This window comes from Protobothrops mucrosquamatus, unplaced genomic scaffold (genome assembly GCF_001527695.2).
Source record: "Protobothrops mucrosquamatus isolate PMUCROS unplaced genomic scaffold, P.Mucros_1.0 scaffold32, whole genome shotgun sequence".
Taxonomy (NCBI): Eukaryota; Metazoa; Chordata; class Lepidosauria; order Squamata; family Viperidae; genus Protobothrops; species Protobothrops mucrosquamatus.
In genome coordinates this window covers 778,004-793,675 of record NW_015386416.1, presented here as the reverse complement: position 1 = coordinate 793,675, position 15,672 = coordinate 778,004, and the positions used below count along the sequence as shown (strand labels likewise).

At 37.7% G+C, this 15,672-nt stretch overlaps 1 protein-coding gene across 1 annotated transcript in view; it reads left to right on the top strand.

The window, feature by feature from the left end:
- Positions 1 to 15,672, top strand: part of VPS41 (VPS41 subunit of HOPS complex) — a 158,504-nt gene that overhangs the window by 39,675 nt on the left and 103,157 nt on the right. The window contains exon 5 of the mRNA XM_015811174.1: positions 13,294 to 13,368. Coding sequence (XP_015666660.1) covers positions 13,294 to 13,368 — 75 coding nt within the window. The remainder of the gene's footprint in view (positions 1 to 13,293; positions 13,369 to 15,672) is intronic.

Sequence of the window (15,672 nt, the reverse complement as noted above, 5' to 3'; positions counted from 1 at the left end):
CTGACTACAAGCAGTGGCATGACAAAGCAGCAGCAACAATGGTGCATTGGAAGATCTGCATGAAATATCATTTGCCTGCAAGCAAGAACTGGTGGGACATAAAATAGAGAAAGTTATAGAAAATGATAAAGTTAAATTGCTCTGGGACTTTAAAATTCAAACAGACAAACACTGCCACATAACACCCTGGATTTAACAATTGTCGATAAGAAAGATAAAAAAGTCTGGATAGTGGACGTGGCAGTGCCTGGAGACAGCAGAATAGACGAGAAAGAACTGGAGAAGATAACAAAATACAAAGACCTACACATAAAACTAGAAAGACTGTGGCAAAGGCAAGCAAGGGTAGTACCAATAGTAATAGGCTCCTTGGGTGCAATCCCAAAACAACTGGAGCACCACTTGAGCACCATTGGCATTGATAAATTCGCCATTAGTCAATTCCAAAAGGTGGCCTTACTAGGAACTGCTTCCATCCTGTGACGATATCTGTAATACCATCAAACATCCACATCTGCCTATCCCAGGTCCTTGGTAAGGACTTGATAAGTAGACAAAAATGCCAGATCCAGTCTGAATATCTGGCTGACTATGCAATGATTATTAATAATAACAACAACAACAACAACAACCCATTCTGTAGGCAGGAGGAAATTGAAATCTTTATGTCATGTGGCTCTTTTTGGCAAATAGGGGAAATACCTTTCAGTGCCAAAGTTTTTACTTTTAGATGCAGTACCTAATAATTTGGAGGTCTTTGCTTAATCAAAATGAAAGGAAAAATTTGTAAACCTAGAAACTTTAAATTACTTTATTTTTGTAGTACTTTTAAACTTAATATTTAAAAATATAAGAATAAATATATAAATAAATAGAATAAAGAAGAATAAAAAATAAGAATCCTGCTGGATCAAACAAAAAATGTATTGATTCCATTTTTTCCTGTATGGATGTTAAAGGTATGCTTTCAAAATTCCCTAAGGGAATTTTGCTTTACTTTGTCGTAATGGTTCTGACAAGCCCAAATTCTATGAATCTGCCCAGCCCATTTTCACCATACTCGTGGCTGGATCTGTTTTTTTGCTGTAGGGCAGCTGCAATGAGATCTGAAGGTGAAGGATATTGCCATCACTCCCTGGTTGCTTTTTGGCTTGTTGGTATCCCCCTACGAAGGTCGAACTATTCCATCAGGTTTCAGATTAGGCTTGTGTTTCTGAAAATCTGATAAGCTGTTCAAATAAGACCTTAGTCTCTTCCTGGAGTTCTTTCTCTGTAGAGCCAGGAGAGAGAAGCTACGGAGTGCCACCACAGGGGTGTTTTCTTTCCTTGTTGACAACAAACTACATATATGTGGCTTGGAGATCCCAAGTGATGTTGGTCCAGCAAGAAAAAGTTATAACTCTAATGGAACCTCATAAACTAAAATGAGAGGACAAGCAATAATATAGAAGATTTAGGGAACTGCATAACATACACAGACTGTTAGTGTCTTAATGGCACCCAAGCTGTTTCTAGAGCTGTTGGGGATCTCCTGCAAAAACTTACATGTCCAGCTGCATGGTTGGCATGTCGCTTGAGCTAATAGGCAGAGAACTATGTCCTCCTTGCGATAGGTTCTTCAGCACTCTCTAGCCAGTTAAGGTGGTGGATCACATCTTGGAGCACTTAATGCAAAACCAAAGAGATGGCCTTCAGACAGCAGAGAAGCTGGTGGCTGCAGCCAGAGAAAGCTACTAACAACATCACTGTGCTGGTGGTGTTCTTATGCAAGCCGAAATACATTGCCATCAACTATCTCAGAGATCCCAAAAGCTGTCTGATGGATGATGGCACATATTCAGCTTCTTCGGCTCTGGAGCAAACAATTGAAAGAGCATCAACTCTAAAAGCAACATCTGCAACTGTCAAATCCCATTGCCTGGATGGCAGCAAGTTTTTTAAGAACAACTCTTTTACATTGGAAAATGGAAGATGGTGCCTGGAAGAGACACTGGGATTTCACATTGAAAAGAGGTGTTCCCTAATCCAAGACTTCAGACTCTACAGCTGGAGAATGGGTAGGATAGAAGCTCCAACATTCTCATCTGACATCAGGAGGAGAAAGGGCAGTCTTACCTTCTTGCTGCCTTGGTTTTTCCATGGGGAAGGGATGGGGTTTTGAATGGAGATGTCAATCAGGCTGAAGTAATATATAGCTCAAGCATAGAGTTCAGATGAGCTGGTGGTTGAAGCTCGCTTCTTGAAAAGTTCCAATGCATGCTCACATTTTCTTATGATTTCCTGCTTGACCTCAGCATTGGACTAGAAGATCTCCAAGGTCCCTTCCAAAGATCATGTACAGAAACTCAGAAGTATTCTAGGAATTTGATGGATAAAGATGCTTGGACCTATTGAATTAGACCATGACTGGGCAAGTCCAGTCAAATTGAATGAGGCACAGTTTTGACTTGTTATCTGGAAGGTGTTTGACTCTTTGATTCTTGAAGAAGTGAATAATGTCCTTAGGATTATTAATCCAGCTACTTCCTTGTTAGCTCCATGCTGTTCCTAGTAGATTAATGCCCTAGGGAGGTAGCACTGGTTTTGCCTGCCTTGGAAGATGTCATGGTGGATTTCTTTTTCAAAAAGTTATTGATGGATCAAATAGCCCTTGACAATTTTGCCTGTTTCCAACCTTGCTTTTTTTGGAAAGGTCAAAAAAGTGCTCATGTTGCATCAGAGGGCTGTGGAAGAGGGATAATACAGACCTAAATTTGTCAGGTTATATGGTGGGACATAGTTGGAAACAATATTAATCACATTTGATGACTCCTGATGAAACTGGGATAGAGGTGGAACACTGCCTTGGTTTTTCTTGATTTTTCAACAGCTCTCAATATCATTGATCATGATTTTCTTCTGAATTGACTATGGAGATTAGGCATGGGAAATAAAGTTTTGGGGTGCTTTCTACCTTTCTCCATGCCTGGATCTAATTGGTGTTAGTAGGAGAAGTTGAATCAAATGCTTCTAGTTATTGGAGTGCCTCAAGGCTGGATGTCCTAGCCCCTCTTATTTAACACTAGTTGTACCCGGCCACGCGTTGCTGTGGCTCAGTCTGGTTAATGTTGCTGTAGCGTGTGTTGCTTTTACGTCCAACAGATGGCGCTGTTTTTCAAAAAAAGTATGTTTTACCTGTCACAGGTGTGACATCTATATAATAGTAGGTATATAAAAACATGCACGTATTCGAATGCAACATTGTGTCAAAATTTCAAAGCAATCGGTGAAGAACTTTCAGAGATTTAAGATTTTGAACAAACGAACATTTACATTTTTATTTATATAGATTTGCATGAGCTGCTATGTGAGATTATTTACCCACATGGAATCTAATCTCAGGTGTGCATTCTTATGATTCGAAATGTGTTTGCAATCCATTAAAAATTACTAGCAGCTAAGACCAATTGAGGTCAATGGGTTGTTTCCTTCCTTTGTAATGCATTGATCAAGCGTATAAAACTCTTTAAGAACAAGAGTGTTGGGGTGGGGGTAAGCAAGGAAGACAAATGTCAACAGGTGTGTAATAACATGAGTTGGATGCTATGATTTATGTACTTCAGTCACACTTTGTCATGCAGTTTAATAATCATAGTACTTATCTAATTAAGTAATTGCATGAATACTTAATGCTCTGATTTTGATATCAACACAATTTGTAATACATTCCACTGTCTAAAATATTAATAGCTATTAACATAGTGTTTGTCTATTTTCAATTTTATTCAGTTGTAAAGCTAGGTAATATGTATATTAATGAACATTTAAATATAATTACAGGATATCTAGAAAATGCATGCTTTGAAAACTACATGTTTGTAGATAGTCTAATTAGGTATACTACTTTATCTGTGCACAACTATTGTATTGTTTCTTCTGTTTCATAGAGATGGTTTAAATTGTTCTGCCATTACAACCAAGAAATTGCAACATATGATCTGGTATAAATGCATACCAAAAATAGCATATTTAAATAAGTGTCTGGCATAGATGGAAGTTGTCACAAATAGGGTCAGTGAAGAGGCTCTGGTTTCTTACTGAAGAATTTTAGCAATTTGATGGAAAATTATTAGTGATGATTGTTTAGATGTTTCGAACCATTGATGTTATTAAAATGTCTTTGCTTAAATATGTTATCCTTATATGTTTCCTGTAGAACTTAAAAGAGTTTGGCATAATCTAGTATTTAAAGAGAGAGGAAGCTTATTAGAGAGATGTGTGTTTGCTAAATTCTAACAACCTTTTAAAGCATTGTGGGGATTTGGAAAGAATTGGCTTCTAAGAAGTGATTCCCAGAGCTTTTTACATTCCCTTTAGCTGCATTTTGCCTGTGCCCTTTTCTTTTTGTTAATTGTTCATTAGGAACTTTCAAGCCTTGTGAGAATATTCTGCAGAGTAAACATAAGTTTTAATATTCAATATTTTTATTTATTTATTAGGCATCCTACTATTATTTTGTATAGCTTCAAGTAACATGCATAATGCTTTTATTTCTTATGTACCCCACAACAAATGTATGAGATGGGTTGGGCAGAGAAAGAGCCCAAAGTCACCAAGCCAGCTTTCATGCCTAAGGGGAACTAGAACTTACCATCACCTCACTGTCTCCTAGTTTCTAGGCCAGGTCCTTAGTTACTGTACTATACACTATGATATAAAATGGAGGGAGGAGAGTGTCACATTTCTTCTTAGAAAAATCAAAATCAGAATAGAACTTGTAGCACATAACATTAATGATGGATTTGCATCATTTTCTTAGCATTAAAAAAGAGCAAGTTTTCTTAAAAATTAAAAAAAAGATATATTTGTGAGAAAATAATGAAAACATTTTATTGTTTACTAATTGTTCTATTGAACTTTGAGTAGCCAATAGCCTTAGACTTACAGAACACTAAACTCACCCAGGGTGTATGACTTTTCATTGTTGCATCTTGATAAAATGTTTTTAATAATTTTTTAAATTTTATTCAGAAAAAGGGTGGGAAAGAAAAAATACAAAAATATAGTCCAAGACTTTTTATAATTAAGCTTTTTCTACCAAACATAAACAGTTTCTCTCAAGGACAGGGGAATTAGATGTACTATAACAAAATAACTTCAGAGAACATTGAGATAATATTTCTCATAGTGAAAATGAATGGGGGGAAAAGGAAATTTCCATCAAAGGTTAAAAAAAATAGAATGCAAAATCCTTATAGTGAAAATGTAAATGTAAATCAAATCAGATCACTTTCTCTACTCAAGAAATCACTGTCGACTTCCATATGGAGAAATCAAAAGTGATTTGCAACAACAAAACAAAGCAATTAAAAGAAGTGCAAAAAATTCATATTAAAGCCCAGCAGGGGGTTAGAATAAATTAGCATTCAACCAGTCAATTAACATATACAAATAAGAATAAAACTTGAACAAAAAAGAATAAAAAAAGGAAAATTCAAAATGTGGAGTTAAAACCGAGACGTGATCAAAACAAACAAACTGCTGAAAGGAAAAGATGGAGCCCCGACTCTCTGAATTCTCCTGCTGAAATTTGCAACCATCAAGATTCCTCTTCCCAGATAGTTCCACAGTTGTCCGAGAGTCATTTTGGGTCATTACTAATTGCTCGCATTCAAATCTAGGGAGCATGCCATCAAAGTGCCTGCTTTGGTGGCAAAATCAGTTGTGCATCAGCAGGAGAAAAAGATAGCTGTATCGCCCAGCATGCCATTTTGGGAGGACTGGATCCTGATAAAAAGTTAAGAAATTTAGAAAAAAATTACAGTGACAATTTTGTGTCCCTTCAACCATGTCTAAATTGTATGTTTTGATTTCATTGCTCCAACATTTGATTTTTCATTTCAATTTGTTCCTTACTGTATAAGAAAAAAGAAATAAGGGTAAAATTTTCTATAATAAAATTCCAGTGTAAAAAAAAGGAATAAAAAGGAAATAAAGAAAATTTATTAAAGCATTAGACCGAAAGCATGGAGCTGTTATTAGTTTTTTAGACTGTTAGTGCATTTTAAATTAGGATTGTTATCAGTTAAATATATTATAATGAATAAATCTAGATATTCTTATTTGGATATCTGTGGTATGATTGGATCCTGTGTCCTTATTCTTTCATAGATAACTACAGGGTTGTAGTCTTATTTAATAATGAGAAATTTAGGCAGATAATTGATTAGTCAATTTCATTTGTTCTTGACAGAAAACATTTACTGATGGAAGAAAAATGATGCATGCATGTATATGAGTGTGCCTGTGTGTGTTTGCGTGAGTCTGTCAGAGATGACATGCTCATGCAAATGCCACAGCTTAGGTACCTGTATCAGAAATGCTAGCACAAGTACACAGCCATGCCATTCCTGTGATTGTATGCCATTGTTGTAGGATTGTATGTCATTGTTGTAGGAACTAAGTTCACATACTATAATAAGCTGAATCGTAGAAAAAACATATTAAAAGGGATTCACTGCAGAAATAGGCAACCTGTGGCACCCTTTGTGGTACATGAAACCCTTAAGCCAGTGGTTCTCAACCTTCCTAATGCCGCGACCCTTTAATACAGTTCCTCATGTTGTGGTGACCCCCAACCATAAAATTATTTTCGTTGCTACTTCATAACTATAATTTTGCTACTGTTATGAATCGTAATGTAAATATCTGATATGCAGGATGTATTTTCATTTCTTTCCTCTCTTTCTCTTTTCTCTCTCTTTCTCTTTCCTCTTTCTCTCTTTCCTCTCTTTCTCTTTCCTCTCTCTTTCTCTTCTTTCTTTCCTCTTTCTCTTTCTCTCTTTCTCTCCTCTTTCTTTTTCCTCTTTTTCTCTTTCCTCTCTCTTTCTCTCTTTCCTCTCTCTTTCTTTTCTCTTTCTTTCCTCTCTCTCTCTCTCTCTTTCTGTCTCTCTCCCTCTCTCTCCAGGTGAGGAGAGAGAGAGAACAAAAGGCAGACGGTGCTGAACGGGCGGGGAGGGGGAGCAGGACGGGAGGCAGCAGCTCTGGTGGAGGAGGTGGCGGCACAGCGGCGGCCACTGAAACATCGTTGGGGTTCCCCACTGCCCCCGGCCCGGCCGCCGCCCCTGCCGCCCCCTCAGCCGAACGGGCGGGGAGGGGGAGCAGGATGGGAGGCAGCGGCTCCGGCGGTGGCCATTGCAGCATCATCGGGGTCCCATGCACCATGGGCGGCCGTGCCGGCAATGGGGAGTGCCGCCGTGGGGATGAGGGGGGTCCCGACCACTGCCGGCCCCGCCGCCCTCGCAGCCCAAGGTCTCCTTGTCCTGCAGCACCGAGGGCGGCAGCGCCGCCGCCACCGATGACGAGGCACCACCGATGGGACCGAGGTGGGGTCGGGCGGCGGAGAGCCCCACAGCACCCAGGCAACAGCGGGAGGACGGTGAAGGGTTGTGGCTGCCCGGTCGCCGCTGCCTCTTCAGCCTCGCTCAGCCAGAGAGACACTTGGCCGGCTCTGCTTCCCAGGGAGTGATGCCGCCGCTGCCCCAGCCGGGACTGCCGCCCGGCCCGTGGAGACACGTGGCCGGCTCGGCCTCCCAGGGGGTGATGCCCCCACTGGCCGCTACCCCAGCCATGACTGCCGCCCCGCCTGACCTGGGGAGACATGCGGCCGGCTCGGCTTCCCGGGGAGCGATGCCCCCGCTGGCCGCTGCCCCAGCCGGGACTGCCGCCCGGCCCAACCTGGGGAGACATGTGGCCAGCTTGGCTTCCCGGGGTGCGATGCCCCCGCTGGCCACCACCCTAGCAGGTTGCCAACCCATTTCTTAGGTGACCCCTGTGAAAAGGTCGTTCGACTCCCAAAGGGGTCGCGACCCACAGGTTGAGAACCGCTGCCTTAAGCTAATGCATCTAAAAATCCCAGTATCTGTTCCTTGCTTTATTTAGAATGTGTGAAGCCTAAATTTTACATTCTTATGTGCAAAAGCTTTGCTCCTACTATGTTTAGTTAAATATATATTGGGAGTTGTGAAATATATTGGGAGTTGTGGCAGTTTGCATGAGTATCTATATGTCAGAATATGCAGTATTAGTTGATAAATTGATTTAGTTTAGATGCGATACTAAATAATAGCATATAAGTCTGCCTTTTTTCCTACTTATTTTATCTTCATGTAGATGGATGGCATTTGTTTCCATTTTAAATTCATTGTTCTATTAAACTGGGAGAAATTGTGGTTAATTAAAATAACTCGGAGGCATAGTCAAAATGCATTTGGGACTTGCATTGTTGGCCAGTAGATTTACAGATTAAATTTAAAGTGTGATTTTATCTTATATAGCTTTTGACATCAAGATATCTTTTTCAACCAGATTTCATATGTCTAATACAAATATCTTGGAGGAGTGCACTTGCAATTCTCCACTACAGAGAGTAGAAGTACTAAAGCTGGAAATTTCTTTGGTCATGGCCACTGTGTTGTGAAACAGCCTTCTCCAAGAAATTAAATTCTAATACTTTTGGCTTTACAGAAGCAAGTTAAAATAGTTCTTCAGGAGACTGTTTTTAATTGCTAATAGTTCCATAGGAATTGTTTATCTTCCTTAGAAGTTAAAGTTACATTATTGTGATTTTAATTGCTGTTATATATCACCTGTTATAATGCGGTGAACATTTTATGTTTGTACATTGCTGAGGGTTGTAAGAGAATGAAGGATAAAACTCTAATAAGAATAAATACCTAAATTCATAAATAAATACAGTGTAACCATTTTAGTGTGCCAGATGAGCACACTAACATTTTGATTGGCATCACATTCTTCACTAAATTCATAAACCTTGTCTTAAAGGTACAGAATCCTTGTCTTAAAGGTACAGAATCTATAGAGAAAATCTGTACTGTACAGCCAAATATATATCCTAATAGGATTGCTTTAAACAAACCTATTGTGATATATAGCATATTGTGCCATATTGGTATTAATTTATTTTTAAGAAGACTTGAAAAAAATACTTGGAATATAAAATAAGCATGACTCCCGTGAACTGAAGTCATTGGCTGTTAGCCATGGCTAGAAAGTATAAATTGTACAGGGATTTTTAAAAAATGTTTAGTTTTCTGGCTCACTAATATTGCTTCTCCCCTGGAATTGGAGTTTACTCTAGACTAAATGGATGTTATTCATCCTCCCTTCCATCCATTGGGATGCAGCAGTGAAAGAATCAATTATTTATTTGTTATCAGAAGAGTTTTACAGGTTATACATTAGCAGATTGATTTTTCAGGTTCACTGTTCAAGGACTGAACTTATAAGGTGAGATGCTGATGAGCATCAAGGGAGAAGAAGTTACCATATAGTTAAAAGGGGTTCTTTGGCCATGAATTTATCTGTAATTGAAGAGCTGACATAATCCATACTAAGTATATTTATTTCAAACAGTTTACATAAGGTAATTGACTATCACAAAGGCTGCATTTTGCAAATGGCAGATTTTCTTCAAATAAGGGATTTGGCAGAAAAAATTGTGTTACTTAACAGCCTTCTGCCCCAAAAAACCTGAACAATTTTTCCTAAACTTTCCCCCCTCTTATTAAGGTTAAATATTTGTTCTAATAATGTCAGCTTAGCATTATTGATTTTTTTGAACAGTCAAACTTACTTATATTATTCAGAATTCCAAACAAGCCTGCATGAGAAATAACTTTGCAACTACAGTAGTGATCAGTGGAGGATAATAGTTCCTGCTTGACACAGATACTCGTCATGAAATGGAAAAAAATGCCTTCCATTTCCATGAAGATAAAGTAAGAAGAAAAAAAGGCAGACTTGTATGCTATTATTTAATATTTATGGACTTAATTTATATTCTCATATTGTTTATCAATATTTTCAACACTTGAGTAAATATATTTATGATAAAATAGTAATAAGTTATGAGATAAAACAAATTCTTGATTCTAGACTGTACAAGGGGAAATTACAATACCTCGTTTAGTGGAAAGGCTATCCACTGTCAGAAGCTACGTGGGTGAAATGTACAGATGTGAAAGCAGAAATGTTACAAGAAGCATCCTCATAAGCCTTGAGGAAATACATAATGTGCTTTTTGTTTCTCCTACAGGAGATTCTTTCCTTTTAAGGGGGGGCGACTGTCAACTCTACAATGAACCTGGCTGCAGCCATTTTTTTCCTCATACTAGGTTGCCACATAGAACAGAGGGAGGGGGGCTTTCCCAGGTGCTTCGCTAGTCAAAATAATCTTCTGTCCTGTGGGAACCAAGGTCATCTACTGTTCCCGTGATCAGGGACTGGGTGTTGTATAAAAAAGCCGACCAAATGAAAATATTAGGGAACGTAGTTGATTGCATAGTTTTGTGGGTGGGACATTATACTTTGTAACTGGATAATTTTTAGTTGGAAATTCAGACTTGGTTTCACTTTTTTGGGAATATATTTTATTGATTTTTTTTTAAACATAGATCACTTAATAATTGGTGAACAGTGTGTTGTCTGGGTTTGCATTTGTAAAACAATCACTAACAATTTATTTCTATAGTCCATAATCCACATAATGGTTTTAGTTGATTTCCTCTTTTCCCCAAAATGTCCTCTTTTGCAAACATTGAGTTAATACAATTCTTATTGTTTTGATAGATAACAAATATATAATTTTTTCCCAATATTCCTAAAAATAATAATCGCATCAATATAATATTTCTTTTCGATCCAACAACAACAACAACAATAATAATAATAAAGTTGGAAGGGACCTTGGAGGTCATCTAGTCCAACCCCCTGCTCAGGCAGGAAACCCTATACCATTTCGGACAAATGGCTGTCCAGTTTCTTCTTAAAAACTTCCAGTGTTGGTGCATTCACTGCTTCTGGAGGCAGGTTGTTCCACTGCTTAATTGTTCTAACTGTCAGGAAGTTTCTCTTTAGTTCTAGGTTGCTTCTCTCTTTGGTTAGCTTCCACCCGTTGCTCCTTGTCCTGCCTTCAGGCGCTTTGGAAAATAGCTTGACTCCCTCTTCTTTGTGGCAGCCCCTGAGATATTGGAACACTGCTATCATGTCCCCCCTCGTCCTTCTCTTTGTTAAACTAGACATACCCAATTCCAGCAACCGGTCCTTATATGTTTTAGCCTCCAGTCCTCTAATCATGTTTGTTGCAATCATTCTGGTTGCCTCATCATAGATCCTGTTACAGTCCTTATTTAAATTTGTTTATCCCACAAAATTCAAAGTATTTGTACTGGTTAAGATTTTCTCAAAAATTAATTACATTTAAAAATTTAAGTCTATTTTTTTCATATGAACCATCTCAACACTTTTACATTTCTTAAGGAGTAGATAAAACAGTAAAAAAAGAAAGGAGAGCAAGAATAAAGAAACATAAAAAAAATAACATACTACTAAAAATATATATCCCTCCTAAACTAATATATATTTGTTTCCAAGATTTCTTATTCTTTTTAATCATAATTAAAAATATGTTTAATCTTTAAATATTCCATTTAATACATCTAGTCATCTGGTCCTTTAACTCTTATTCAAAACATTTTTTCTTTTTTTTAATCCATTATAATTTTCTTAAATTCAATCACATTTAAATATCTAAAACATTTCCTTTATCTAAGCCATTTCAACTTTTTTATATTACTCATAACAAGAAATAGAATAAAAAAGAGGGGGGGGAGCATACTATATTATTTAAGGGATTCATCCCTCTTAAAATGACATATATATTCAAAATCTTTTCTATTTCTTTAACCATATTCAAATAAATGTTCCTTTTTTAAGTCTTCTCTCTGGTAGGTCCCATCATCTATTTTCTTAATTTCCATTTTAGTCTTTTTCCTTTGCCCAGTATCTTTCTTGATCAATGTGTTTTGCTGAGTCGAAACGGTCTTTCCATATGTTGATAAATGTTACTGTAGATATAAAAAGTAAATCAGGTGAAATGTCTTTGTACGGGGCTTTTGCCTTTCCATGTTTGTTGAAAATCTTTTTATTTTTCTTTCTCTCCGCTTCTGTTATCATTTCCTTTCTCACCGATGTTCCTGACATCTCTACAGTCCATTTTATCCAATCTGTTTTCTTGTCCTCAGATTTATTTTATAGTCTTAAGGAATAAGTTGTTTTTCCAATTCTTGTGAATTTTTTTCCACTAGAATTAAATCATGTTTCCTTGTTTTGTTAAGTTCCATCTTTAAGTCTCTATTCTGAGTTTTGTATCCACTTATCTGTTTCATCTGCTCCTTCTCTGTTGTTGTTTTTTGGGAATTTTTTTGTTATAGAGTTAACTTGGAAATAGATTGATTTATATTTTCAAAGTTAGTTTGGATTTATTTGTGGTTTAAAAATGAATTAGTTGCAGTATACTATATATCTCCTCCTGAGGAGTATTTATGTTTTCTTGATATGTTCTTTCTACATGTCTCTGATCCATGATGGCCAAAAATTTGAGTTTTTCTCTTTTTTTCTTTTCTACATAAGCACTACATGTAATAACGGGTAAGTTGGGTTACAGTTGCTAGTCATTCCTCCAATGTGCAGAGTGCTAGAAGTACAGTGAATATATCATTATTAAATTATACTTAAATTATAAGTAAGAGATACTTGGTAGATAGATTAAAATAATGTTTTGTGAAGATGGGAAAGATTTATAGGTATTGTATAGTAAGAATAGTAGGACTGCCCAGTCACTTTTGATGCATATGATTTTATTTCTGGATATCCTGCCAGATTAAAAAAAAACCTGGCTGAGCCTCTATTTTTATATCAAATTCTAGTAAATCTATATAAATAAAAATGTAAATGTTCGTTTGTTCAAAATCTTAAATCTCCGAAAGTTCTTCACCGATTGCTTTGAAATTTTGACACAATGTTGCATTCGAATACGCGCGTGTTTTTATATACCTACTATTATATAGATGTCACACCTGTGACAGGTAAAAACATCCTTTTTTTTGAAAAACCGGCATCTGTGTGACGCTTTGAAATTGCCATTGAACGTGCAATTCATTGAAACTCCCACGTGCAACATTTCCAAAGCATCCGGCATGAGAAAAGTATTGCAGAAATGCAAACTTATTGTTTGGGATGAATGCACAATGACGCATTGAGACTGAGCCACAGCAACGCGTGGCCGAGTACAGCTAGTTATTATATATAATTAATGGACAGCACTGAACTTGATGAGTTGAGGATGTGGCAGGTAAGCTTTTATCTTGAATGGGAATCTGAAATAATTTGCTTATTCTAGGTGATACTTTTTTCTTAATTTATTTTTCTTTTCTGATTATTAACTTTCAACAGAGTCCAGTCAAGATCAACCAGATTAGCCTTGATGAAAGTGGTGAGCACTTGGGTGTGTGTTCTGAAGATGGCAAGGTACATCATTTCTTTTTTCTCTTTGCCTATAAAGGTCCCTCAGTGTTATTTTTCCAGGCCATTGGAAGATCTGTGTACAGTGAAATTCTATAATAACATTGCCTTGGCTCATCTGCCTTACTACCAAACACACTTCAGAAAACTCATCATTAAAGTCAAACATATTTGGTTCAAATCTACTTTTGGAAAAGTAATTACAAAAAATGTCAATACTGTTACTGGTATTAAGCTGATTAACAGCTATGGCAGAGGCACATGTCAGTGCAATTATTGCTGTGGTGCCAGTTATAGTTCACTGACTAGTCTGATGTTCCTGCAAGAATGTGTCTTAATGTTTCTTTGGTATAAATCCAGAAAATTGGATTCCTATGTGCAAAATTTCTATGGACTGGTAGTTTTTCATCCATATATGTTTTAAAATTTTTATGTTTGCTACTTCTGGAATATTTTGATAAGCAGTCACCATCTATCAGGCTTTATAGTCAGTGAACTATTACAGCATTAAAGAAATGTGAAATCAATAACACATGCACACACCCTGTTTCTTTTTACAAATGTGGCACCTTCTGTCTCAACTAGATTCATACATCATTTTTTTTGCACAGCCAACAATTACCCATGTTTGTCTGGAACAAAGGGAGCTGTGACATTTTAGTGATTTTGAGAATTGATTTCTTCAGTTATTAGAATGTCTTTATTTGTTTATTTTTAAGTGTGCAGCAATCTCCACTAATATTAATTTGGGGTGATAAAACTCTGCTATAATCTACTCAGATGCCTTTCCAAGAAATAATATTGCTGGTATATTGCGTATATTTGATACTGCTTCTCAAGGTCTGACTGATTGAAGTGGCCCAAGCTTGTTTATTATTGAATTCTTTGGCAGGTTCATAACAAATTGAACAACAAGCTCATTGTACTTAGGTAAAGCTATTTTAACAGTATTAAGCTTCAGATTTAGGTACATTACATGTGCAGCCATAGACCAGTGGTGGCGAACCTTTTAGAGACCGAGTGCCCAAACTGCAATCCAAAACCCACTTATGCATTGCCAGGTGCCGGGTGGGCGTGACCACCGAGCTGTCAGCTTGTGCTCGTTCTCTCGCTGTCTGAAGCAAATGCTGCTTCCGCCAAAAGTTGCTCCTTTTATAGCCTCTTGCCTCTTCCCAGACTGTGCATGCAGGGAACAGCTCGGCCCAGCAATGGCTCGCGTGCCACCAGAGACGGCTCCGTGTGCCGCCTGTGGCAAGCGTGCCATAGGTTCGCCACCACGGCCATAGACCATTGCAAAATTTTTCCATTGTATGAGCTGCAGTGTAATCAAGTTAATTTTCACCTAGTATTCATCATTTAAGAGAGGTAATTTCCATAAATTAATTGTCATAGCTTTGGATATTTGACCCAGAATTTTAAGCTGAAAAAAAAAGTACCACACATTAAGGGATCTGGGAAAATGAACTAATAGCAAAACATTATTTTGTCCTCATCAATTCCAACACAGAAAAAGCCCAAGATTCTATGTATCTTTTGTTACAGGAATGATAAAATGGATAGTGTGGCAAATAATACAGCAGGTCTAAACTAATATGTATTGTGCCAAAATAAAATAGTATAGAAAGTCTATTAAGTACAAATGTACATGTCTTCTAAGATGTGAACTAAAATGTCAAATCATGCACTTAACCATCATTAAAAAGGTGCAACAAAAAATGTTCTTTCTCAGACTATCCTAGGAGCTACTGATACACTTCTATAGAAGAATTATTGAGTCTGTCATTTATACTTCTTCAACTGTCTGGTTTGGTACAGCAACCAAACAGGACAGGTACAGGCTTCAACTGATAGTTAGGTCTGAAGAGAAAACTATTGCAACCGGCCTTCCTTTCATTGAGCACCTATATTTATTTATTTATTTATTTATTAAATTTATATACCGCCCTATCTCCCTTGCGGGACTCAGGGCGGTGAACAGGCGATACTAAAAACCACGATAATAAATAAATAGTTTGTTTTAAAATCGAATTAAATAACAGGCCTGTTCTAAAAACACACCCGTAAAAAACCCCCACTGAAACATAATCAAACTACGCCAGGCCGGCCGCACCGAATAGATGGGCCTTCAGGGCTCGGCGAAAAAGGCGCAGGTCCGCAACTGTACGTAGGTCAGGGGGTAGGTCATTCCAGAGGGCAGGAGCTGCCACAGAGAAGGCTCTCCCCCTGGGGGTCGCCAGCCGGCATTGTCTGGCCGACGGCACTCTAAGGAGGCCCTCTCTGTGGGAGCGGACTGGTCGAAGGGAGGTGTTT